Source organism: Podarcis raffonei, chromosome 7, assembly GCF_027172205.1.
Source record: "Podarcis raffonei isolate rPodRaf1 chromosome 7, rPodRaf1.pri, whole genome shotgun sequence".
Taxonomy (NCBI): Eukaryota; Metazoa; Chordata; class Lepidosauria; order Squamata; family Lacertidae; genus Podarcis; species Podarcis raffonei.
Window position 1 is genome coordinate 74,151,796 of NC_070608.1, and position 27,963 is coordinate 74,179,758.

Genomic DNA, 27,963 nt, shown 5'->3' on the forward strand with positions numbered 1-27,963 from the left:
ATGCGCTGAATCCAAAAATCACATTGGTTTTGCTCAATCAGGTCAAGTTTTTGAGCTATGGCCACATGTCTTTTTTATGTTTTTGTTCACATGTACGCTTGTGTGGAGCATTTTAGAAGAAGTTGGTGGGGGTAAAATGCCATGTCGAATAATTATTTTGATTGGAAATGATTATTTTAATGACAAGAAGTATTCAGGTCCGATAGTTCTGGGTGATTATGTCAAAAAGGGATCAGTTTGAAGTCATAAAACCTCGAAATCTTCCATAAATTGGTGCGTCAAAGCATAAAGTTGGGGGGATCAAAACTAAGTTAATCCTGATCTTCAATCAGCACGTCGTCCTGTAACTCATTGTGATGAAATTCCAGTGCCTATCTTCGGAGAACTTCCTAACATTAGTGACGAAGATGCCTCTAGTGTTGAAGGACATGAAGAAGTGGTTCTTGAAGATGATGCTCCACATCCATTTTCCCGAAAGGAGTTGAATGATCTAGTTCGTGACCTCAGCTTGTCAAAGGACTCTGCCGAACTGTTGCCATCCAGATTGAAGAAAAAAAACCTCCTCTCTGACAGTGCTCGCATCAGCTTCTTCCGCAACAGGCATCAAGAGTACCTCCGTTTTTTCTCAGAAGTGAAGGACTTGGTGTACTGTGCAGATATTGTGCAGCTTCTGCTCAAGCTTGGAGTGCCACAGTACGAACCCAAAGATTGGAGACTGTTCATTGACAGCAGCAAGCGATCACTGAAATGTGTTCTGCTACACAACGGCAACCAGTTTGCCTCTATACCCCTGGCTCACTCAACTACACTAAAGGAGAACTATGAAGCGGTGAAGTATGTGCTGGAGAAAATTGGTTATGATCAGCATAAGTGGTTTATTTGTGTTGACCTGAAGATGGTGAACTTTTTGTTGGGACAACAGTCTGGTCTGGCTTCACCAAGTACCCATGCTTTCTGTGCATGTGGGATAGTAGGGACCGTGCTCAGCATTACACGAAGTAGGACTGGCCTGTGCGGGAGGAATTGGTGCCTTGCAAAAAAAGGAACGTCATCAACGACCCTCTGGTGGACAGAGACAGAATACTCTTGCCACCGCTGCACATCAAGTTCGGCTTAAGCAAGCAGTTCACCAAGGCTCTGGACAAGGATGGTGACTGCTTCACTTCTTGTGCCAGGCTTTTCCAGGATTGACCATGGAGAAGTTGAAAGCTGGCATCTTAGACGGTCCTCAGATCCGTCAGCTCATCAGAGATCCAGAGTTTGGAAACTCAATGAATGAAGTGGAACTGGAATCGTGGAAGGCATTTATTCTGGTAGGGAAGAACTTTCTTGGCAACAATAAGGCCAGAAACTACGCAGAACTTGTCAACAACATGCTGACTGCTTTCAGAAACCTGGGCTGCAACATGAGCGTCAAGATGCACTACCTATTTTCACATCTGGACCGGTTTCCTGAGAACCTGGGTTCAATGAGTGACGAGCAGGGGGAGAGATTCCATCAGGACATGAAAGAGATGGAGACCAGGTATCAGGGTCGCTGGGACGCAGTCATGATGGCTGACTACTGTTGCACTCTGAAGAGAGACCTCCCTGCCGCTGAGCATTCCAGGAGTTCCAAGAAACGGAAGTTCAAGCCCTGAAGTTTGAAAAATGGTGAAGCAACATGCAATTTACGTGTACTTACCTTTATCAATGCCCACCATTCAGTTTACAGTAAACCTGACCTGATGGAGAGAAACGGATGCCATTTCCTGATTCAGCAGTGCAAAAATACCCTAAATCAGTTGTAGAAATCTAGACAACATTCAAAAAGTAAAAAAAAAAATTGTTGCCCAATGTTATCTTTTGAGACCCTTCTTTGTGTGCCTCCTTCATGAGCGGTCCAGAGGGTAGCAACACGGAAATGGGCCCCTTTTTTGCATTGGCTCTCCGCTTGTGGAATGCTCTCCCCAGGGAGACTCACCTGGCCCCTTCATTGTACATTTTTAGGCACCAGGTAAAAACATTCCTCTTCAAACAGACCTTTGGTTGATCAGCATTCTATGTCTTTTAAAATTTGTTTGTAGAAGATGAGGTTTTTGGTTTGGTTTGGTTCTTGTTGTTATCTTTTATGTTGTGTTTTTATATTGAATTTTTATGCTGTGAACTGCCTTGAGATCTTCGGATGAAGGGGGTATACAAATTTAATTTAACAACATACATACATACATACATACATACATACATATTTTGAAAGCAAGTGGGAAGTATTGTGATTTAAATTGCCTTTGGCATTGGGGTTCTGAAAGACATACATGACCTCTTTTAAATGATAGGAAGCAGGACCAGAGCTCTGTCCATGCTTTGAATGGAGAAGGTCCCAATTTCAATCCCTGGTAGCTGCAGTTAAAAGAATTGTGAAGCATTGCCAGTCAGAGGAGACAATACTATGCTAGATGGAGCTGCTACAAGACGGCTTGCCATGTTAGTATTTCCTGTAGTCCATGCTACCTGCCTGTGGTGATCTAACCCCCACAGTCCAAATTACAATGTGGAGCAAAGATTGAGGATTTAGGGCTGTGTCTTTCCAAACATATAGCTTGGGCAATTAAATTTCTGGAAGTGAGGAAGAGACATGAATTGCCGCAGCAAAACATAAGGGCATTTATTAAGCTTTCCTTGTTGTTGTGTTGGGTGAAGAGTCAGATTCTGGGTGACCCCTATCCCTGCTCACCCCCAATGGATGTTCAGTACTGGGCAACTGGGCAATCTTGGCCATCTATTCCTCAGGGACAGAGAGACCTTGACATGTTGCAGTAAGCATACAGGTCTCTGCTGCCTGAATTCAGGTTTGGAACTAGGCCATGTTATTTAAGATTTGTGACACTGTGCTGTTTTTTGGTTCATTTTCGCCCCCTAACTTATTAGGGACTTGGTTCATGTATCACCTTCCAGTTATACTGTCATTTTAATGTTGACTATAATGACTCCACTAATTGAAAATAATGTTTATAAAGAGATGCTCTACCACTGTTGACATATTAACTAAAAAGATTATTTGCATTTTTATTAAAGTGTTTTTTTTTAGTAAATGAAAGTTTAATTCCACAGCCATTCTTCAAAATAATGTTTTGAGCCTTCAAAGCATGCTTGCTGAAAATAATGAAACTCATTCCTAACATGAACAAGATTCCTTTTTTTATTTTTTAGAAGTTTCGAGTGAAGTCATACATCATTCACTTGCTGGCCCCATAGTTTGTTGCAGCAGCATATGCCAATAATTTTGGAAAGAGAGCTGTTACATTTAAAGTTCTGAAAACTGGGGAGGAATGTGATAGAAAATGACACATTTCCATTACTCAGTGCATTAGCAAAGATTGATTTTTTTTTTTTAGTCCACTACACTTTCACAATTTTCTTTAGAAAATATTCAGGCATAAAAAGGCAAGAATCCATTAATACAAATAATGTGAACTATGCATATTTAAAACTCAACACAATGAATCAGTGATTTACAATATACATGTATAGTAAAGCACACAACCCAAGAGGCCACACTTCAAATATCTCTTTACAATGGATTTTGCCTCTCCCTCCTCCCCAATAACATTAGTACTGGCGTAGTCTTGGTGTTTACACATCAAATTGAGAATTACATCATAAATGTACCAAGCTTTCACTGAGATACCAATACTAAAGGGAAGAGAATGCATTCACTGTGTTGCATGTTTTTCCAAGCCTGCTGGAAAATGGTGTTAAAGTTAAGCTGAGTTTGATTGAGGTGTAGAATTGTGTTCTGACAAGGGTGGGGATTTCAGGTCACAATTAAAGGCAAGCATACCTAATTTGCACTTTTTGAAACAATGCACAAACCAAAGCAAGCCATCCTTCAAAATATACACTTCTCCAAATTTTGCAGTGCAATTCTCCAGCCATGTAATACATACAAACATGCATATACTAGGGTAAAGTGTGCATGAAAATGTGTATATTAGTGAAAACAGCATACAAAAATGCATTATATTAGGGGAAATTCCTTTGCTTTGCAAATCAGGAAAAATAGCTAACAAAAATGAATATTATGAAAAAAATCACTGATGAATTTTCATGGTGACTTAAAAAGAACTTATGTGAAAATGTGGGGAACTGAACTTTGTACTGGGGGGAAAATGAGACACAGAGAGAAACTGAAACTGATCGATTTCCCACCCTAGTGCACACCTACTGCCATTCTGATCTTTCACCATATATACGTCAATGCAGCTACGTTACAGAGAGTGTTTTGTCTCTATCCTCCTTCAAAAAGAAAGGCCAGTGGTTGACTATTCCGACCACTGCCACCCCCAATCTGCCCTTCTCAGGGTAAGTGGTGGGGCTGCAGATGTGAACACTGGACATTTAAATCCGAAGCATAACAAATATAGTCCCACCAGATTACATAAAATCATTCTGGGTGGTTTGTTAGGAGACTCCTGTACCCCTCAAACAGCTAGATCTCCTTCAGTGCAGGAACACTGTAAAATATTCATACACACAAACATTCATCTCAGTTTTTGAGCAAAGTTTACCCTAATCTGCCTGTGACCATACACTACAGCAAGGTGAAGCAACTAAAAAGCCTATTGCCCAAACTTCAAGGAAAAAGAAGAGATGATTGGGTATGTTCGGAAGTGCTCTGCACCACAGTGTCTCCAGATGTTGGGACCTTGGGTCTCCAGATTTTGCTTGACTACAGTTCCCATCTTCTTCAGCAATCTTAGACCCAATGGTCAGGGACAATGGTTACAATTCCCAGCAACATTTGGGGACCTGGGGTCTCTGCTCTAAGCAATGGTGCTTGTCTGGCTTACCAGGACTGGGAGCTTTCCATCTTCTTCTAGATGCTAATACAAGTGAACAGTAAAGGTAAAGGGACCCCTGACCATTAGGTACAGTCATGGCTAAAACTGGGGTTGCGGCACTCATCTCGCTTTATTGGCTGAGGGATGTGGCCAGCATGACTAAGCTGCTTCTGACGAACCAGAGCAGCACACGGAAATGCCGTTTACCTTACCTATTTATCTACTTGCACTTTGACGTGCTTTCGAACTGCTAGGTTGACAGGAGCTGGGACCGAGCAAAGGGAGCTCACCATGTCATGGGGATTCAAACTGCCGACCTTCTGATCGGCAAGTCCTAGGCTCTGTGGTTTAACCCACAGCGCCACCCGCGTCCCACAAGTGAACACTCTAATTCTGCATTAAAAGTGCAGATATGTGTCACCCATAAATCTTGCCATGCTGAACTGCTCATTTGTCCAGTGGGAATAGATGCAAAGAAGCATGGGAGCTTCAGGTTCATTGTGGGCTAAATTAGTGCAAATCTAATAAAGCATAGTTTTGTTTTTAAAGAATCATAAAGTTAGGTTATGAAAGAAGTTCACTAAGTTTGAAAAAAGTTTTGTTTTGATATTACTTAAACCTTTTTGTTCAAGCTGTACGTTCTTTTCATAAGTTCATAAAGAAAAGATCTTCTTGTGCTTGTTTTAAATCTGATTCCATATTTATTTGAGGTTTAAGTGGATTTGCTCTGGCGTAGCAAAGTAGAATTTTTTGCTAATACATTTGATAAGTTTTACACCTTTGGTGCAAACCATAAAAGAAAACCAAGAAGATTTATGTGATAATAATCTAAAACGTAGAACCATCAATATCTTCTTTTCCTTGACTCACACTTGAAAGGCAAGAAGAGGACTGAAATTATGCTGACAAGTCTTCTCTTCAAGTTAAAAGAAAGAAAATTAATTCATTTTCAGTACCCTAAGATTAATACAAAATGCAAGTCAATGGATCTTGGTTGATGCTTCTCCCTGAATTTAACTAACTTGTTTCCCAAACCTGAATCAGTATTCCACTGGTTATTTTGTCCTCTTAATTCACATGTAAAATGCACCCTCAAATGAACTGATATGCCCCTGCTTTTTATTTTTATTTTAAAAAAGATATCAGAGGGGCTCCCAACAGTAACCATGCTTGGTCCCCCCTCCCCCCAAATTCTCCACACCATGATCCAGAAATTGTGGATAGGTGGGGGTCCTGCATGCATTTTAATAGATTGCCATCATCAGGCTGGGAAGAATAGTTTGTTCTGTGTGCTTGATTGCAGGATGTGTATGTCATGCACACAACAGCATAACCTTTTTCTGCCCATGAGCAGAAAAAACATTGTAGCCCCTGATCTAAAATATCTCAACAAATTGAATTATTGCATCCACAAGGAAAGTTTCTGGGCAATCCACAAGATGTTTGGGGCAATATATAATTTTTTATTAAAGTTCCATTCCTTTTTCAGTACCATTTTGAGGCATGCCTCTTTTTCCTCTTCAAGAAAGTTTTTTGCACTGTTAGCAAGGATGACACTGGAATCTTAAAAGTGCCTTCTCCAAGTCGCAGCCTGCAAACTATCAATGAATAAGCTTGACATAATCATTTCTTCAATAGCTCAAGGAGGTGGCAAAGTATGCCTGAGAGAGGGACCTAGTGGAACTTAAAAATATTGTTGAAGAGCCAAACTGTAGTGATGAACAGTAATAAAAATAAGTCAACATAGGGCCCAAAAGTGTACAAAATGTGTTGATGCAGAGTGAGAGGAAGAATTAAGGACCTTTTGTAATCTAGTTCAGAAGCCTGCAAGGAAAATAGTGCCACCTGGTGACAGAAGGCCATGACTGAAGAAATAAACTGCCAGACATTGTATTGATTTGGTGTGGAGCGTCTGAAGGTAGGAAACCCTGTGTTTCTTTTGAGGAGGAGTGTCAGTTTCCATGTAGTAAAGGGATACTAATAGCCAGTGCTATAATTCTCACAGTTTGAAGGAAAGGAGGTTGTGCTATTACAGCTACACTCTGAGAATCAGGGTAGAATATAAAGTTTTTAGTGGGGTATGTCTCTCATAGCTCAATACATTTTCACTCCCTATTTCCCTGACAATTTGTCTTATTCTTAATGGGGTTGGGAAAGGGAAAGGAGTAGTCGCGAACAAGTTATAATCAACAACGAGGCTACTTTCTCCGATTGGAACAAACATATGTTGAAGATGAATAATTGAAAGGCAGGTGATATGAATTTAATTATAAGTTCATTTGTACTAATATGTGGTATAAAATATCTGTGACCAAAGGAGGTTTTTAATAGCTGTGTGAAGGAGAATATTTTGGTTGGTTCTTTTCTGTTCTTGGGAGCTGTCCAGGCATGGCATAGGTATATGGCTGCCAGTGATTGTTCAGCACCATGGACAGCTCATGGGGCTGGAGTGAAGATCAAGCGTAAACCCGTACTTGCTGAGAAGGAAGGAGCTTGGGCTGTTGCTCCAACAGTAGTTGAGGTAGTATTTGAGGGTATGTTGGTATTCCTGTTCTATTCCTTATTATAAAGGATTTGGCATTTTATCTGAAAATCATAACCATGTTTAATAGAACAGATGCCTAATGACAACTAATCAGAAAATGCTCTTATCAGCGGCATGAGCCAGCATGGCCAATGGTCAGAGATAATGGGGGTTGGGGTCCAAAACATATGGAGGACACCAGGTTAGGGAAGGCTGGAAGGCACATTAACCTTTCAGGGCTTGCAATAACTGTATATCTATAGCACAAAAAATGTTTCATACAAAGGGGAAAACAGTATATTCATTCATTCAAAATCCTTTATAAAGCACCTATATTTCCTAAGTGCCTTTCTTTCTTTCTTTAAAACAATTAGAAGGATTTTCTGGCTACTTGGCATTGATTGGGCATCTGGTGCAAAATTTCAAATATAAGGGTGTTTTTTTAAAAAAAAAATCATCATCATTTTTTCAATGAAATACACTGCTGATTGTAAGAGATAATATAAAGTCTTAATTCTCAGGGGCCTTTTTGTTACCAGAATAGATTAACAACCATGGAGCTAGATCTTAAAAGTCCCTTCTTCAAATTGTAGTAAGAAGCTAGTAAAAAAACATACAATGTAAAAAGATAATCAAATAACAGAGAAGTTCAAGACTTCAGTGAGAAATGTCACTGGCTCTTGAACTTATTGGGGGCTTTTAGTTTTGGGGCTCTGAAATTCCTCTGTTGTTTTCATGGGGAGAAGCTTCCTTGTTCCTGTCAGAGTTCTCCTTGTTTGCAATTCAGTTAGAGTCCGCAGAATTCCTCAGGTATTTAGCACCTGCAATTTCTTAGGTATTTAGCACCCAGCCACTCCAGATTTGCTCCAAACTACCTCTTTAGGCTCAATTTCTGTAGCAACTCTTATTAGAAAGTGTTTTGTGTATCAGATAGCACAGCACTCTCACACCGGCCACTAGTCAATTAAAGCAATTAGAGGTGTCACTTTTCTTGCTTTGTGCGGCTTGTTCAGAAACAAATCCCATTTACTTTACACCTCTGTTTCCTTCTGACCTACTCCGAGCTGCTGCTGAGACTTGCATTTCTTTTTGTCGTGCGCAGGGCTAATCTATGAGAAGTGCAGCATGTCGGAAGCTTTGCATATTAGAGTGGCCATCATGGTTTTATGGCAAGCTTCTCCTTGAGCTCTCGTGTCATGTCCAATTTCTGGGAGGCCATTTGTCATGCTATGCGTAGGTCTCTTTATCACACACCTGGCTTTCTGAAGGCAAGACAGCCACCCAGAAGCACGCATCAGTCGGTATGCAAATTGGCTTTGAAAATGTTTCACATGACTGTCCTCTTGTTCTGCCTGGTCTTTGGATGATGCTACCGATTTTGAAAGGCAAGGGCTGATGGCCATGAGTGCTGCATGTTCTGAGTGACATTACGGTTGTCGAGCTGCATTAATGTTCAAATGCTGGGCATCCGTCTATTTCTGTTCCCACCCTTCAAACTAAGTGTGACAGCCCTTCCACCCCTCTGTGGCATTCTGCTGAGGAGCTTTTTCGGATATTTTGAAGCTGATGCTGCATTTTGGAGATGGAGGGAGGAGAATCGAGAAGAGACTCATCAAAGCTTTTTTTGACCAAAGGCCAAATGATGGTGCTGTTTACGTGGCATGTATTAAAATCAGAGGCCTACTTTGGAGGGGCTTGGACAGAGCTTCTCTTATTTTTACTGTTCCATCTCAAGTGGCAGTAAACTAAAGGTAAAGGTAAAGGACCTCTGACAGTTAAGTCCAGTCGTGAACGACTCTGGGGTTGTGGCGCTCATCTCGTTTTACTGGCCAAGGGAGCTGACGTTTGTCCGCAGACAGTTTTTCCAGGTCATGTGGCCAGCATGACTAAGCCACTTCTGGCGAAACCAGAGCAGCACACAGAAATGCCATTTACCTTCCCGCTGGAGGGATACCTATTTATCTACTTGCACTTTGACGTGCTTTTGAACTGCTAGGTTGGCAGGAGCTGGCACTGAGCAATGGGAGCTCACCCTGTCATGGGGATTTGAACCACCGACCTTCCGATCGGCAAGCCCTAGGCTCAGTGGTTTAGACCACAGCGCCACCCACGTCCCATGGCAGTAAACTAGGAAGCCCAAATTTACTGCCCAACCAATCTCCAACAGGCACCTGACACATGTCACTGATCAAACTGCTTCCTCTACCTGCCCCACCTCATGTCATGTATGATGTCAGGAGTGGGGCAGGTCGGTGTGGTTTAGGGGGAAATGGCCCAGTAAACCAAGTGGGAAGCCTAGTGGACCAAATTTGACCCATGGGCCAGAGGTTTCCGCACCCATGGGGTAGTACAATGGAGGCACCTAATAATAGACAGGGACCTTCAGCACTTCTTCTCACACTTATGTTCAGTCAGCTATTCCTTTACATCGGTAAGAGTCCAACTAGAAGATGTATTTGTGTTTTGTTTTTTTCTTGAAGCCTTTGCATTCCTGCCCCCTCTTCAGTCACGCAACTGACAGCATGGATTAGAAAATGCAAGATGAGCAAACTCAGTCAGAAAACTTCCATTGTTATCCAAACATTTGTGCACTTACATACTTGCTAATAAGGTTGTGTGCTTCTTCCCAGTACAATATTTTTTGGGGCAGTTGTTCTGTCCCTGCAAGTCTTTTTAACATGCATTTTGGGTACAGCCTATTAGCTGCTATTTTGAACGAATGCATTTCCTTTAGTCATGCAAACATGGTAAATGTTAGGAAAGCCAGAGGACTGTCTAAACTTCCAGATAGCCTTGTAAATACATAATCATAATCTGCATTTTTTACTAAATTTATAAATATTGTAAAAACCTTCTTTTCAATTAAGAAAAACCATGCACATTGACTGCCAAGTGTAGCAGCAGGTTCCTATATGGGGGCATTTTTAGGTTCGCTTGTGACTTTTCATCTTTTTCAAAAAGTTAAGAGTTTCTTGAGTATGGCAGAACTGTATAAAAAGGTTACTTTTTAAGAAAAAAGTCTTGGTAGGGAATTTTTTTGGGTCCCCCTCCCCCAAAAAACTCTACTATCCATGAAAAAGAAGAAAGAAATCTTAATGATTTGTGATGCATTGGAGCTATTACAGAGTAGTATCTCTGGCAGGAAAGTAATGAGATGACTGCTAGAAAGCAATTCTGTCTTGATTTACCCTTCTCACTATCTAGGACAGGGATGTAGCATGCAATTTTATTTTATTTTTTACCTGTGGAACCTTGCCTCCTATCCTCCAAACAGTATGATGCATGGTATGTGTGTATGTGAGATGCATATGAGATTTACTTTTGAGTAGGTGTAGTTAGGACTGCGCTATAAGAGGATTTTGATATCTGATTCATGGTACCAATCAGTGTTATGCCAGATTAGAAGCAGGTTCTCTTTGTCATTTAAATTTGTTCAAAGTGTTCCTATGCCACATCATGATGAAATGTCTCTTAAACTAAGGCTGGATGAGTGATATATATCAAATAATGTTGCTCTCATAATATTAGGAAAGAAACTGATGCTAGATAGAGATTAAAAAAGGGGAAATTGTCCCTTTTTCGATTTGGATGCTGAATATTAGAAAGTGTAGGAAGAAATTGTCATAAGCCATTAGCCCATCCAACTCAGTATCTCTGTTGACTGGCAAAGGCTCTCTAAGGCATTTAACCAGATTTTTCCCCAGCCCTACATCAAGTTCTCAGGGATTGGGACCTTTTGCGTGCATGGAGCTCTGCTGCTGAGCTGCAGATCTTCACCTAATTTTGGTAATTTTGGTTTTTCTGAATATTGTCTGTGCATTGCAGAGGAAGATCAGTTTTTGGATGCAACTAATGTTGTTTAGCTGTTCTTCTTGAATAATTCCTTGATAACTTCTGCCAAACCAAGGTTTCCCAGAAAATAGCTTGAAACGGTTTGAAAAGTTGGTATATGGTATATGTCATTGGTGAATAGCATTGATGGTTTGTCATAATTGATGGTTGGCATGCATTCATTTTTAACATTAGTTAGCATTTGACAATGATAATGTGGCCGGGGGGGGGGGAGAATTCTAGCAAGAACATGAGATGGTTATTGGTATTTAACATTTAACAGTTATGAGATTTCATGTTTGAAAATCAAAACAATTGAGAAACATAACATAACTTAAAGCATTTTTATTTGGAATCAGGAAACATGTTTACTTCTCACTTTAAAAAACCCTCATCCATAACTTTGAATTGAGATTTTCAAAAATACCTCTAATTTTTCATGCTTGCAAATATCATTTCTGGTACTAGATGGGCCTGCACAAAATACGAATACATTTTCTTCCCATTTTGTATATATCCTTCTCTAACATGTAGAGGACATGTATAAATAAAATCCTGACTTGCTATTATTCATAACACAGATTGGCTGGGCTGCTTATGTGAAGAATGTTACTTCAGACAGTTGGAAAAGAGAAGATATATACATTTTCAGGAATGTATAGCTGGAGATGAGAATGCTCTTTCTAACAGCTGAGATATTGATGGAGCCAGCAAGCTCATTCTGTTATCAGGGGCAGCCCAGACACAAATGTAGCAAGTTAGAAAAAAGCTCTTCTCTAGGTCAAATATTTCTTTCTCATATTACTTATGGAGGAATCAACTTCAGGAGTTTATCTTTACAGCACATAATTGGTAATTTCCCCCTCCCCTAAAAGACAGGCAATGTCAGCATCTCTCTTTACAGATGCTCCATATACTTTCACGGTCATAAGGCTTTGCCAATGACAGGTCAGGAAAATGCAGTCTGCATCTGAGGCCTTCCTGATCTGAATTGCAATATACTGAATCCTTAAATCTCCTTTGCAGTTCTTTCAAGGGAAAAAAAAAAAGCACGGAAGTTGAGGGCAAGGCAGCAAGGTGGATGGATGTTGATTGATTTTGCTGGAATACAGAAATAAGGACAGGCTGTTCTTTTTTTGGGTGACAGCCTGCTATATTTGGCAATATTACCATTGCAAGGGTTACATTTTTAGAGCAGCCATGTGAATAATAAGAACACCACCCTGCAGTTTTAAGAGGAAAGCTAATGCAGAATGGCCAGATTTTATACTCTGGCACAGCTAGTGAATATCAGAAATGTACATGTGCATTACAGAACACGAATGCCACTTGTTGCATTCCACCTGAAGTTCCTTAAAGATGTATAGAATGACAGGATATTCCCCCACCTGTTAACTCTATGATGTTCTGAATAGACTACTCTGAGTCAGTTCCTTTCTGTCACCCCAACCTTGGCTTGGCCAAATGCAACTGGGAAAATGTATTCACTTGTCAATAGATGTCTCCTCCAGAGTATCTACACATACCCAGTTGAAAGGTTGGAGGTGTATATTGTAGGAAGTTGTAGCGTGGCAAGATTAGTGAGGCTTAGAGGAAGGTGGGCTTGGTCAATCTCAGGAGCAGCCCTTAACTGCCTCTACCTACACAACACCAAACCCTTAAGCCAGTGGAACAATTTGTGGCCCTAGGGCAGGTATAGGCAAACTCCAGACCCTGCAGGAAAATAATGCAATGCCGGAATATCCTGCCATTTCACTGTATCCTTGTCTGCCCTGAAGGGAATTCTCATTTTCAAGTGATTCCATTTTAGGACCAGTGGTCAGGGATGATGGGAATTGTAGTCCCAAAGCAGCCAGAGGGCCGAGTTTGGGGATGCCTGGACTAGGAGAACACAATTGCCCTACAATAGGTAAACAATTCAAAACATACCCAGCAGCTGCAGCAAATGACATAACATGGTGTGCACTACTACATGGTATCAGTGTCCATCTACACACATTCAAATGTATAGGCACTAGAGACAACAGAGCCCACCCTCCTGCCACTCAAAGATTTAACTTCTAGAGACCTTGGGGCAGGAGCTGGAACTTGAACAACGATGGGTCCATCACTCATGCTAACAAAATGTTAACCAAGCATCCCTAAATGGCAACAATAGGATGAAACAGGGACAGACAGTGATTTTGCAGAAACCAAAAAATGCCCCCCAATAAAGAATGTCCTTGCTCAACAGAACGTGATGCATCTGTCACATCTGGAGGGCAGGAAGTTTGCCTATGGGCTGCCTTGGTCTTCTTTCATTCAAGTGGTAAGATGGGAAACACCATGGAGGGGAGGGGTTCGCAGAGAGACAAAAGAGGTGCCCCACTCACCTTTCATTCCTGCCCCGCCCACTGCCAGCATGTAAGTTTTGACATTTAACCCTAAGAGAGCACAGTCGTTGGCTCAAATAGTTTGCAGTCCTAGCATCTATCAGTTAGCCAGACATTCTGCAGCTTTTACAAAGGAAATGAGGGAAACACAAACAGAGGATAAGATATTGATGTCTACTGCTCACGTGAGCTACCTGCTGCCTCCATGATCAGAGGAGATGTGCCTCGCTGGGAGAGGGCTGTTTGCATGTCGGTCTTGCCTGCAGGCTTTCCACACCATCAGGTTGGACAATGTGAGAAAGGGATGCTGTACTAAATGGGTCTTCAGTCTGATCCAACAGGGTTCTTCTTGTGTTCATTGATCTGCTTTGACCCATTTGTATTGAAGCTTGTTTTAAACATACCTTGAGAGTACACCTTGAATATTACTTCATCCAGAAAACTAGATCCACAGGAGTGAAACTACTGTATTTTTCGCTCTATAGGACGCACTTTTCCCCCTCCAAAAATTAAGGGGAAATGTGTGTGCGTCCTATGGAGCGAATGCAGGCTCCTTGTCTTCAGCGATAGCAACGTGAAGCCTCCGAAGTGCAGAGGGAGCACTCCCTCCGCGCTCCGGAGGCTTCACATTGCTTTCGCTGAAGCCTGGAGAGCGAGAGGGGTTGGTGCGCACCGACCCCTCTCGCTCTCCAGGCTTCAGGGATAGCCGCCTGAAGCCTTCAGAGCTCAGCGCGAGTTCCCGCTGTGCTCCGGAGGCTTCAGGTTCCTTTTGCTGAAGCCAGGAGAGTCTTGCGGGAGGTCCCGCTGCACTCTGAAGGCTTTGGGTTCCTTTTGATGAAGCCGGGAGAGCAAGACTCTCCTGGCTTCAGCAGAGAGGGAGAGCTGCGCAGCACCCCTTCAGCCAAGCGGGAAGAGAAATGGAAGGGGCTCCGTTTCTCCTGCCGCTTAGCTGAAGGGGCGCTGAGCAGAGAGGGGGAGAATTTTTTTTTCTTGTTCTCCCCCTCTAAAACAATGTGCGTCCTATGGTCGGGTGTGTCCTATTACCGCACCGGCCTGAATATAAGCTGCACCTTTTTTTTCTAAATTCCGACGGTGAAAAGTTAAAGTGCTGCTTAAATTCACGACCTTACAAAAATTGGCTTTTACGATATCGCTGCTGAAACAGACATATGGTAAAATGGAATGGATGTGAGTGCCTGCAGAATTTTAAGGGAGTGGCTTATATTTGGGCATTGTCTTTTTTTTCTCTCCCCCCCCCTTGAATTTTAAAGGTGTGGCTTATATTCGGGTGTGGCTTATGTTTGGGCCAATACGGTACTAAATGAAACAATTTTCTCTCTCCCTCTTTTCACCTTTTCTTAGGGGCATATGTGCTACAGGTCAAAGCAACCGATGCTGATGACCCGACCTATGGAAACAGTGCCAGAGTGGTTTACAGCATCCTTCAGGGACAGCCATATTTCTCCATTGATCCCAAGACAGGTAATGAACATATTTGCCAGGGAGAATCGTATTGCTTCCCACTTTCAAATATTAAACTGATTAGATGCCCACCTGGACAGTCTTTATCCGATGACAGTGGAAGAAAAGGTGACAGTATTATTGTTTGTGGAAAAGCATCAGCTGTTTCCCATTAGCACAAGGTAAGTAGCATTGCCTTTTCAGAATTCAACAAATATAAGGATTGCTCTGCTGAATGAAAATAAAGGTCCATCAAAGAAATGAACAGGCAGTGTTCCATATGGGGAATTTTGTAAAACAGCTTCCAGGTGATTATGGTAAGGGGTGGATGGATCAGCCACTTCACAGTCCATGCCAATTTCCCATGTGTTGATTCATAAGGTTGTTCACTGTTTTTTTGGCATTATCCTGAGCGAATAACACAAAAAGGAAAACACACATATAAATGCATATTCAAAAATACATTTCTGGATGTATTTTCTTACAGAAATATGCATGTCTAAAGATTTTTATTTTATATGTCTTTGGTTACTTTTCTGTGCCAAGAACTGCATTGCAAAATTCAGCACGTGAGATCTGGAGGATGACTTCATTCTGAGCCATTCATTAGTCCAAGCATTGCGGACTGGGTCCCTTTCCATTAGAATTTACAAATAAACAATTCTTCCAATACTGCCCACAAAGATTAAAAAAATGGGTGCAGTTACCATGTTTGAAATTGCCACATCTGAAATTGGAGCCCATACAATTCTGATTTCCATCCACTCCTAAGTTATTGTACCAATTCAGCCTATCGTTTACAACACTTAACATACTGCAGAAGGTTGCTTTATACCAGATAACAGCTGACAGCTATTTGTTATAGATGTCAGTGACTCCAGTTGCAATCCTAAGCAACTTCATTGCAAGTTAGGTGGGAGAACTCATGTGTGCTGCTTCTTCCCTGTGAATGCCTTCCCCACACCCCGGATACAGTGACTGCTACATAATAAACACAATTCCCATGCCCCCTGATTGAAACATAACAGCTGTTTTCAGAATTGGTGCACATCTTGCTGAATTGTATCATTTCCAGCCGATGGGGGCTGGAATCACAAGTTTAAATGTTTCCCTGAATAAAAGGGCCATTGACATAGAAAACTAGAATGTCGGGGAAGAGGGTAAGCACACTGAGACATGCTAGGTTTCTGTGTACAAATCCCCACCACCACCCCTTCTGATGGTACATTTAACCATCAGCAATTTGAATCTGACTTAGAATTCTACTGTGGCTTATATAGTAGACCAACTCCAAATGCTACATTGAGTCAACATATTAAACAAAGGTTTACTGTGATGCAAATGAACAATGGGAAGCCTCAGGCTTCTATGCCACCACTCCACCCCACACCTTCAGCATGCCCAAGAGGAGGCATTTGGAAGCTTTAATTTCTGATTTTGATTAACCACAGTTGGTTATGTTATGCCAATTCAACACACTGTGGTTACTTTAAGCATGGGTTGTTTGAAACAAGCCACAAAACTTTCTTTGAATTGACTGACAATATGGACTTGATTGACATTTGGAGAACTAAGAACCCCCTGGGGAGAGAGGGAACTTTCTTCTCTGAAGCTAAGATGACATGGACTAGAATTGACCAAATTTGGATTACTAGAGGAATGGCACCAAAGATAAAGAAAGTGGAAATCTGCCCTAAAACTTGCTCAGACCATAACGCTGTAAAGATGGAGATGAAGAAAACAACACCTGGCTCCTTTAGATGGAGGATGAATGACACCCTATTTAGAGATGAAGAAGTATACAAAAAGGCCCAAAAAACTTTGAGAGACTATTTTGAAATAAATATGACTACTAAAGTAGAAAAAAGAGTAATCTGGGATGCAAGTAAAGCTGTGATGAGAGGGTTCTTGATACAACAGAACACAATAAAAAAGAGAAGTCGAAATGAGAAAAAAGATAAAATTTTGGAGAAAATAAAAGAAGGGGAGAAAAAACAGAGTAAAGCCAAAGTTGCAGGAGATTTTGAGAGAAATAAAATTATATCAAGTAATATATATGGAATTGATGAATCAGGAAATAGAATGGAAAATTAAACAAATGAGACAGAAGACATTTGAATCAGCGAATAAATGTGGGAAACTACTGGCTTGGTAATTGAAAAAAAGACAAAAACTAAATACCACCACAAATTTGGAAGTAGAAGGAAAAGATATACACAATCCAACTGAGATTAGAAATTGCTTCCAGAAATACTTCAAACAATTATATGCACAAGGGCCACAGAATGAAATGGACATTGAACGCTTTTTGAAAACAAATGGATTACAAAAAATTTCACAAGAAAGCAAACTAATGTTGAATTGCAAAATATCTGACCAGGAGATAGAAGGTGCCATTCAAAATATGCAACTAGGCAAGTCTCCAGGACCGGATGGGCTGACTTCCAGATATTACAGATCTTTGAAAGAGTGGTTATTACAACCTTTGAAGGAAGTCTGTAATGAAATTTTGGAAGGGAAAAGAGCACCAGAATCGTGGAAAGAGGCGTATATTACACTTATACCGAAAACGGAAACTGAAAAGACACAACTTAAGAACTACCATCCCATATCCTTATTAAATGTGGATTACAAATTTTTTGCTGATATTTTGGCTAAGAGACTGAAAAAAGTATTGATTGAGGAGATTCATAAGGACCAAGCGGGCTTTCTACCGGGAAGACATCTATCTGATAATTTGAGGAACATAATTGACATTTTGGAAAAGCTAGAAGTGAATATAAACACTAAAGCAGTTCTGATATTTGTAGATGCGGAGAAAGCTTTTGACAATATCTCTTGGAGTTTTATGAAAAAGAACCTACAGGGTATGGGGGTAGGCCAAGGCTTTGAGAATGGTATAGGCGCAATATACTCTGAACAAAATGCTAAATTAATTGTAAACAACGTGGTTACGGAACAATTTAAGATTTCCCCATTGCTTTTTATATCGGTCCTGGAGGTCCTGCTGAACATGATTAGAAGGGACCGGTTGGTTAAAGGTATACAGGTCGGAGCTAAACAGTATAAACTGAGAGCATTTGCAGATGACTTAGTTTTGACGTTACAAGAGCCAGAATCTAGTACTAAAAGAGTTTTAGAACTAATTCAAGAATTTGGTCAGGTGGCAGGATTCAAATTGAACAAGTCAAAAACTAAGGTTTTAGAGAAAAACTTAGCATTGACTGAAAGAGAGAAGTTTCAGAGTGAAACAGGTTTAACTGTGGTTAAGAAAGTGAAATACCTGGGGATTAACATGACAGCTAAAAATGGGAATTTGTTTAAAGACAACTATGAAAAATGTTGGATGGAAGTGAAAAAAGATTTAGAAATTTGGTCAAATTTGAAGTTTTCCTTGTTGGGTCGAATTGCAGCTATAAAGATGAATGTATTGCCTAGAATGTTGTTTTTGTTTCAAACATTGCAAATTGTGGACAAGATGGACTGTTTCAAGAAGTGGCAGAAAGACATTTCTAAATTTGTCTGGCAGGGCAAGAAGCCCAGAATAAAATTTAAGATATTAACTGATGCAAAGGAAAGGGGTGGATTTGCCCTGCCAGACTTTAAACTTTACTATGAATCAGCAGCGTTCTGCTGGTTGAAAGACTGGCTGCTTCTTGAGAACACAGACATTTTGGATTTAGAAGGTTTCAACAATGTTTTTGGGTGGCATGCATATTTGTGGTATGACAAGGTTAAAGCACATAAAGCATTTAAAAACCATATTGTTAGGAAAGCATTGTTTAATGTTTGGATTAGATATAAAGATTTATTGGAAAATAAAACCCCAAGGTGGTTGTCACCAATGGAAGCAAAAGCTCAGAAAAAGCTCAATATGGAGGCCAGATGGCCGAAGTATTGGGAAATTTTGGAACAAGAAGGAGATAGACTGAAACTGCAGAGTTTTGAGAAACTAAAAAACAAAGTGCAAGACTGGCTTCATTATTATCAGATAATGTAGGCTTACAATTTGGATAAGAAAGTTGGCTTCCAGGTGGAAAAATCTAAATTGGAAACAGAACTGTTAGAACCCAAAACTAAGATTTTGTCAAAAATGTATAACTTGCTGCTGAAATGGAACACTCAGGATGAGACTGTCAAATCAGCTATGATGAAATGGGCACAAGATGTTGGACATAACATTATGTTTGCTGACTGGGAACAGTTGTGGACCACTGGGATGAAATTTACGGCATGTAATGCCTTAAGAGAAAATATTATGAAAATGATATAGATGTGGTACATGACCCCAGTCAAGCTTGCAAAAATTTACCATTTGCCCGATAATAAATGTTGGAAATGTAAAGAAAATGAAGGTACATTTTTTCACCTTTGGTGGACGTGCCCTAAGATTAAGGCTTTCTGGGAAATGATATATAACGAATTGAAAAAGGTATTTAAATATACCTTCTTGAAGAAACCAGAGGCCTTTCTCTTGGGTATGGTCGGCCAGTTGGTGTCAAAAAAGGATAGAACTTTCTTTATGTATGCTACAACAGCAGCAAGAATACTTATTGCAAAGTACTGGAAGATGCAAGATTTACCCACTCTGGAAGAATGGCAGATGAAGATGATTGACTGCATGGGATTGGCAGAAATGACTGGCAGAATCCGTGACCAGGGAGAAGAGTCGGCGGAAGAAGATTGGAAGAAATTCAAGGACTATTTACAGAAATATTGTAAAATTAATGAATGTTGAATGATGTCAGAAAAAAATTAAGGGGTTTTTTAGCTGAAATGCTTTGAGATAAGGATTTGCTGAATAAATAATTTGAATTGGACTACAAGAAGGGGAGGTATGAGGAGGTCAGGGAAATAGGTAATTGAAAACTAAGTATTGTGAACTATATGTGTTTTTAAACTTTTTTGTTTTTTGTTTGTATAAAAATTGGAAATTCTAATAAATATCTTTTTTTTAAAAAAAGAAGAAACAAGCCACTTTAAACTGCGGGTTACAGACCCTCCAAGTGTCCCTATTTTCCAGGGACAGTCCCAGATTTACAGAAGCCATTCCAGTTTCTGATTTAATCCCAGAATGTCCTGCTTATCCTTAGGACATCCTTATTTTCATGGGGGGGGGGATTTTGGAGGGTCTGGAGTTATCCAACCCTTGAGCCACCTGAAGGCAGCCCTGTATAGAGAAACTCTTTAATGTGTCACAATGTTTTTAAATATGTTGGAAGCCGGCCAGAGCAGCTGTGACAACCCAGTCAGATGGGTGGAATATAAATATTATTATTCTTATAGAATAGGATGTCCCTATTTCCTCGGACAAATATTGGAGGGTATGCAGTTATGTAGCTGACTTCTTTCAACAAACCATAGTTAAGATTAAGCACAGTGTGGGTTTGAATACAATGCTAAACTTGGTCAATCAAAAGCACAAGCAAAGGCTTCTGAGTTCATCTTTGTGGCAGAACTGGAATGGGAGGTGGAAAGGAGAATGCATGAACTTCAGGCTCATTCCTATTGTGCTAAAGCGTAGTTTACTGTGCTATCCAAACATAGACAAAAGGTTTAATATAATATGAAAGCTCAATGCATGGTGATATCCCCCCCCCCCCGTTAATCTAGTTTAATCTTACCCTGAGCCAAATTTCCAGTAGGCTATATTCTGCACATGAGTTTCAGCTAGGATCTTCTGAGCATGTGTGCAGTACTGCTTGGATGATAGAGGAAATGTTTATTAATCTGGAATAAACCAGGCTTTTAATGAACATTGGTGTTCAGTGGGAAACCTGCCTTTCCCCAGCTGCTTGCTTTTGGCATTTGTCTGGCCTGGAGGATGGGAGACAAGCAATAATGTCAGGCTGTTGTTCAGAGTCCACTAGATGTGCTGGTAGAGGGACCCAGAAATGCTCCTGGGACAGGATGACAGTTAATTGCGTATCTTGCCCTGTGTTCCGAAATGTCACTCCTGCTTCTGTATTTAATAATTCAATGACTTAACCAAAATGCTCTGCACTAAATTCTGCCAATTGTGTGCCTTGAATGCAATGTAAGAAAGAGCTTGCCTGCCTGCCCCCTTTCTGCAAATGGAATTTCGTTTCCCTGCAAACCTCTCCTTGAATGTCAGATGGAGTGTTAAAGACCCTGGCTTCCTGGCTAATCAATGACTGGAGGTGGAAACAGCATAACGCTGTCAGTGCAGGCACTGTAGAGGTCATGTCCTCTGTCAAATATACCCTGTTTTAACAAAAGATGATATCGCAAGTGTGAATCAGAGAGTTTACTTTTTAAATTAGGATGAGGATGTGTGTGTTTTTCCCCCTTCCTCAGGCTCTAGGGGATAAAAATCGCTTCCTTTAATGTTCTTCTTTTAATTAGATCTCGCTGACAATACAGAGGTGTTAAAATCCAGGCTATACGTGTGTTATATAAAGTTTCTGGATGAGATGAATGATGACAACAAAGATTTCCCCAGGATCCCCTGCTCTGCTTCTTTCTGCTTTTGTTCTCAGTGCCACCTTCATTAATTATAGTCACTCAGAAGCTGGGGATTTTCACACTGGGGAAAAAAATGTCATGGTCATTGGATATGGGTGGTCTCAAAGCATGGGAGCTTGTTCAATCCACTTCTCCTTAAACCACAATAGCCCTATCTGAAAGCCATTATCCTTCTGGGGGTCTAGGCAGCTTTACCAGTGATTTGTCTTTCTCCACTGCTCCCCATTGGGACTGATTGCTTTCCTTTCCTGTTCTTTATATAAGCTTCTCCTCTGCCTTAAGCTCACAGACAGTGGTAAATGAACTGGTTGAGCCCAGAGCTGCTAAGGAACTTGAGCAGGTTCCTGCTATGGAAGCAGAGGTTTTTACTGGCCATAAGCCTGCAGAACCCTAGCTAGAATCCAAAATCTCATGGGTGGCTTTCCCCTGTATTCCCAATACAAGTCAGGTACTTCTCTGTTCTTCTGTGCTTGCCCAAGAATCCAGGGGGACAGCAGGTGGGAGGCCACAGAAAGGAGAAATATTCACCTTTTCTCTAGAGAGTTGGTCCTTTAAAACATTCACAGTTCTGTAGTATTGGGGTGCAGCTTCAGATTCCACCACCTGCTTTTGAAGAATCATGATTTTATACATTGATAGTTAGTTCCAAGAAGCTGGCCATGTGCATATAATGGAAACAGGGGTCCCTAGATTTGCAAATGTGTACTGCATTGTGATTCCTGACCTCTAAAGGGCCTGATAGAGGCTGTCAGATCACATACATCAATGCCACCCATGCCTTCATAGTGATTTGTTGTTGTTTAGTCGTTTAGTCGTGTCCGACTCTTCATGACCCCATGGATCAGAGCAATTAGATTTAATTATTTTTGTGTGTACAGATGATCAGCAGTATGGTTTGTATTCCACTAACTCATACTCAGAGTAGACTAATTGGAATTAATGGCCCTACGTTAGTCATGGTTGTTAATTGCAATGGGTCGACTCTGAGTAAATGCTGAGTGATATGTCTAGGGCTACATCAGGCATGGCCAAACTTGGCCCTCCAGATGTTTTGGGACTACAAGTCCCATAATCCCTGACCACTGGTCCTGTTAGCTAGGAATGATGGGAGTTGTAGTCCCAAAACATCTGGGGGGCAAGTTTTGCCATACCTGGGCTACATGATGAGATTTTTTTCATTGCAAATGGATTAGAACTAAATGTTTTGCTTCCCCTGTCCAAATATTTGGCCTCCGTTTTTGTACAAAATACCATCATCCCTAGTTCTCCATTCCCTGCCTATGAGTCTGTGTTTTTTTTATGTCACAGATCAGATTTTTACTGCAGACAAGAAAATGCAAGTTCTATAGACAGAGCCGTGGTATAGATCCCTTATGTCGTTTGGCAAGGTGCAGGCAAATAATTAAATATTTTCTCTTTTTCTTGGGAGTAAACTGCACATAATTATTTGCTCTGGTTAAGTGCTTATGGCACAGCTCATGAACACCTGCTTTTGAAGAGACTGTTTCTCATTTTAACTAACACTTTTAATTTGTAAAAAAAAAATGAGAGAAGGAAGAGAATATTGCTCATGAGCTCTTTCAGACATGACTATTATTATCATTGATTTAAAACAAAAACAAAACAAAAAACTGAAGACCGAGTTCTATTACATAATAAAAATTGGAACAAGCCTTTGGACATCAACCCGGGGGCGGGGGGAATCATTGCTTGATTGAGTACATCTGTAGTGAGATGACAGACAATTGCTCATTAGGAAGACTTTGGCTAGATTTAAAACTACCTGATGATATTTTTGATACAGTGCATGAATAAATATAATCACGGTGCTATACCAGATCACTAGATCAGGCAAGTTCAGAGCATTTTCCTTTGTTTCTTCATATGTTTGAGAAGGCTGGTTATTTATTAAATTTTGGGCTGTAGCCCCCATACTATGATCCCAAAGAGCTTCCCCCTCACTCCGTGCCACCCAACAAAGCATGCACCCTTGCCAGTATCAGCCTCCAAAAAGACATTGACTTGGCAGCTTCCGCAACTCTCCACAGGAAGCAATTTTGCTCAGATCCAAAGCATCACGAAAGATGCAACTTCACACCTGGCAGGTGTCTCTTCCAGTGCAAATGAAATGGATTCAGAAACCTCTGGGGTGTCCTGTCACTTGGGGCTGTTGCGAAGGGTTTTGTCAAGCTGGAATGATGAAGGCAGAAGTCTCTCATCCATTATTGGGGGTATGGCATATAATAAAGTCTGGATGGGAGCTCATCAGTCTTAGCTGCCTATGCTGAAACAGAGGCTACTACTGGTGCACATGGGATCTATACTGGTAGTTGCTCCTTAACAGAGACATCCTCTGTTCTAAAAGCTAGGTTTTTTATTATTTATTGAATTTATATACCACTCTATAACCGGAGGTCTCAAGGCGGTTCACATAAAAGATCAACATAAAAAAACACAATAAATATAATCAAAATAAAAACAACATCCCAATAACACTCCCCCCAAAAAGAGCCACATTTTAAAAAGGACATAGGATCAATCAAAGGCCTGGTTAATAAGGAACGTTTTTGTCTGGCACCTAATAATGAAGATCTGCTTTTTATTTATTTATTTTGCTTTTGTTTAGTGCAGTGTTTCCCAAACTTGGGCCTCCTGCTGGTTTTGGACTACAATTCCCATCACCCTGACCACTGGTCCTGCTAGCTAGGGATGATGGGAGTTGTAGTCCAGAAACAGCTGGAGACCCCCAAGTTTGGGAAACACTGGTTTGGTGTATGTATTGAATGAATTCACCAGGCATTATCTTTCCAGGCTAACTTAGTTGTAGGCTGAGCTCAAATTTTGGTGGAAAGGGGCAAAGGGATTTTGTTGGGCAGACAAATGGGGTAGGGGAGGAAACTGCTTTCTCCTCTTTTTTTTTTTTTTTATAATATTTTTTATTACGTTTCTTTCCAAATTTTATACATTACAAACAAGGAGTTTACAAGAAACCATTTTTTTTTTTTTTAACAAAAATCCCAAATTGGACTTCCCCACCCCTTCCGATTCTGCGTTCTTTATATTAACAATGTCAGCAATTTGTTACCTTATGTCATACCTTATTGTAACTTTTGCATGTTATGTATCTATATTCAATGTATTATGTCAGAATTTTTATACCTTTAAAATAAACGTAACATGTTCAATTTCATATTATCTCCTTTTCTCTTTTATCACTTAGTTTACTATTTACTTAATCATAATTGCTAAAGCGTATCATTTTCAAATCATGCACCGTCTTAAAATTCATACAGTTTGTAATACTTTTGCAAGTAGTCTTTAAACTTTTTCCAGTCCACCTCAATTGTTTCTACATCCAAATCTCGGATTCTGCCGGTCAGTTCAGCTATCTCCATGTAGTCCATCAACTGCGTCTGCCATTCCTCCAGCGTGGGTAAATCTTGTGTCTTCCAGTTCTTTGCGATGAGTATTCTTGCTGCTGTACTAGCATACATAAACAAAGTTCTGTCCTTCTTTAACACTTTCTGGTCTACCATGCCCAACAGGAAGGCCTCTGGTTTCTTGGGAAAGGTATACCTAAATACCTTTTTCAACTCATTGTAAATCATTTCCCAGAAAGCCTTAACCTTTGGGCATGTCCACCAGAGGTGAAAGAAAGTCCCCTCTGCTTCCTTACACTTCCAACATTTATTGTCAGACAGGTGATGTATCTTAGCTAACTTGACTGGGGTCATGTACCACCGGTATATCATTTTCATAATGTTTTCCTTCAAGGCCGTACTGGCCGTGAATTTCATTCCGGTGTTCCATAACCTTTCCCAGTCTTCAAACATAATGTTGTGTCCAACATCCTGTGCCCATTTAATCATAGCAGATTTAACTGTCTCATCCTGTAAATTCCACATAAGCAGCAAGTTATACATTCTAGATAACAGCTTTGTCTTTGGTTCTAACAATTCTGTCTCTAGTTTCGACTTTTCCACCTGGAAACCAACTTTTTTGTCCATTTTGAAAACCTCTTGAATTTGAGCATAATGTAGCCAGTCTCGCACCTTATTTTTTAGTTTGTCCTGGCTCTGCAACTTCCAATTGTCTCCAATTTTTTCAGTCAATTCCCAATATTTCGGCCAATAGGCCTCCATATTGGGTCTTTTTCGGGCCTTGGCCTCCACTGGTGATAGCCACCTCGGAGTTTTACTCTCTAGTAAGTCTTTATATTTCATCCAGACTGCAAAAATTGCTTTTCTGACAATGTGGCTTTTAAACAATTTATGTGCTTTAACCTTGTCGTACCATAGGTATGCGTGCCATCCAAAAGCATTATTAAAACCTTCCAGATCTAGGACATCGGTGTTTTCCAACAAAAACCAATCTTTCAGCCAGCAGAAGGCTGCAGCTTCATAATACAACCTCAAGTCCGGCAGGGCAAACCCCCCTCTTTCTTTCGAATCTGTTAATATTTTAAACTTTATTCGGGGCTTTTTGCCCTGCCAGATAAATCTAGATATATCCTTCTGCCATTTTCCAAAGCAATCCACTCTGTCCACGATCTGTAAGGTTTGAAACAAAAATAACATTTTCGGCAACACATTCATTTTTATAGCTGCAATTCTTCCCAACAAGGAAAGTTTCAATCTTGACCAAATTTCTAAATCCTTTTTAACTTCCAACCAACATTTCTCATAATTATCCTTAAATAAATTCAAATTCTTGGAGGACAAATAGATCCCAAGGTATTTCACTTTTTTAACCACATTCAGTTCTGTTTCTCTCTGAAACCCCTCTGTTTCTGTAATTGTTAAATTTTTGGTCAGAACCTTAGTTTTTTGTTTATTCAACCTAAATCCCGCCACCCGACCAAATTCAGATATAAGTTCGAGAACTCTTTTTGTACTGGATTCTGGCTCCTGCAGTGTCAAAACTAGGTCATCTGCAAAAGCTTTCAGTTTATATTGTTTCACTCCGACCTCTATCCCTTGTACCAACCGGTCCTCTCTGATCATATTCAATAGCACCTCCAGGACTGAAATAAATAACAGAGGGGATAGAGGGCACCCTTGTCGTGTCCCTTTTTCAATTTTAAATTCCTCCGTCACCACATTGTTCACTATTAATTTAGCTTTTTGTTCTGAATAGATTGCATGTAATCCATTCTCAAACCCCCGTCCCACTCCCATCCCCTCCAAGTTCTTCTTCATAAACATCCAAGATATATTGTCAAATGCTTTCTCCGCATCAATAAAGATTAACACCGCCCTTGTGTTCCTGTTAGTCTGCAAAAGTTCTAAAATGTCAATGATGTTTCTAGTGTTCTCATATAAATGTCTACCAGGGAGAAAGCCAGCTTGGTCTTTATGAATTACTTCATTTAAGACTTTTTTAAGTCTATTTGCCAAAATGTCTGCAAATATTTTGTAATCCACATTTAGGAGTGAGATGGGACGGTAGTTTTTAAGCTGAGTCTTTTCAGATTCTGACTTAGGTATCAATGTGATGAAGGCTTCTTTCCACGTTTCTGGTGCCCTCTTCCCATCCATAATCTGGTTACATACCTCCAACAAAGGTTGTATCAAATAGTCCTTCAGAACCTTGTAATATTTGGAGGTAAGTCCATCCGGGCCTGGAGATTTGCCTAGTTGCATATTCTGAATGGCACCTTCAATTTCCTGTGTGGTTATTATAGAGTTCAAGATTGATCTTTTATCTTGAGTTATTTTTAATAGTCCATTTGTCTTTAAAAATTGATCTATCTCTGATTCTTTCTGGGGCCCCTGTGCATACAGTTCTTTGTTTTTTTTTTTTTTAAATAATATTTATTAAGATTTTCAGAGATACAGAAAGAAAAAGAATAGAATACATTCAAAGCCTTCTTTTCAAACACCCTCTTTCCGGGACTCCCTCCTTCCCCCACCCCTACCATATTCCCCTATCATATTGTTGGCTCCACAAGTTCTCAGTTCTAATTAAAACTTAATTTGTTTAAACCATTATTCAAATTTAAATTTAAAATTATTCAGTCCTCACCAGTACCCTTAATAAAAGACAAGAGTTCTCTCCCCAGGGCCCACCCCCTTTCCATTCCACAATTTCCCTTTTTTTTTTAGTGATAAAGACACCTCACACAATAAAGAAATAAGAAACAAGAAATAAAAAGTATAGTAAATGAAAAAAAGCCAATTCAAAAAATAGTTGACAAGCCTTTGGATTCTAGTTCTCCCCCCCCCGTCCCCGGTTTAATTTCCCCCTGACCACTAATCCATATTGTCTGCCTGGAATTCTTAAAGTCCATAAATCACATTTTCCCCCCGATTCCTTGCTGGCTTTTTTCTTTTTATAATTATTTTTAAAGTTATTTTTAAACCATTTAATTTCCAATCTTTAATAAAGCTCCCCCCATTGTTCTTTCCAAGTTGTAGTCCAGTTTCCTCTTGTTCCGCTGCCAAAACGTTCTAATTCAGAAGTTTAGTAG

At 40.3% G+C, this 27,963-nt stretch overlaps 1 protein-coding gene across 4 annotated transcripts in view; it reads left to right on the top strand.

Annotated features, from left to right (window-relative positions):
- CDH12 (cadherin 12) overlaps nt 1-27,963 on the top strand; it is a 671,646-nt gene that overhangs the window by 574,560 nt on the left and 69,123 nt on the right. For all 4 annotated transcript variants that reach the window (XM_053397110.1, XM_053397109.1, XM_053397112.1 and 1 more), the window contains one exon: nt 14,910-15,029. In XM_053397110.1, the coding sequence (XP_053253085.1) occupies nt 14,910-15,029 (120 nt within the window). The remainder of the gene's footprint in view (nt 1-14,909; nt 15,030-27,963) is intronic.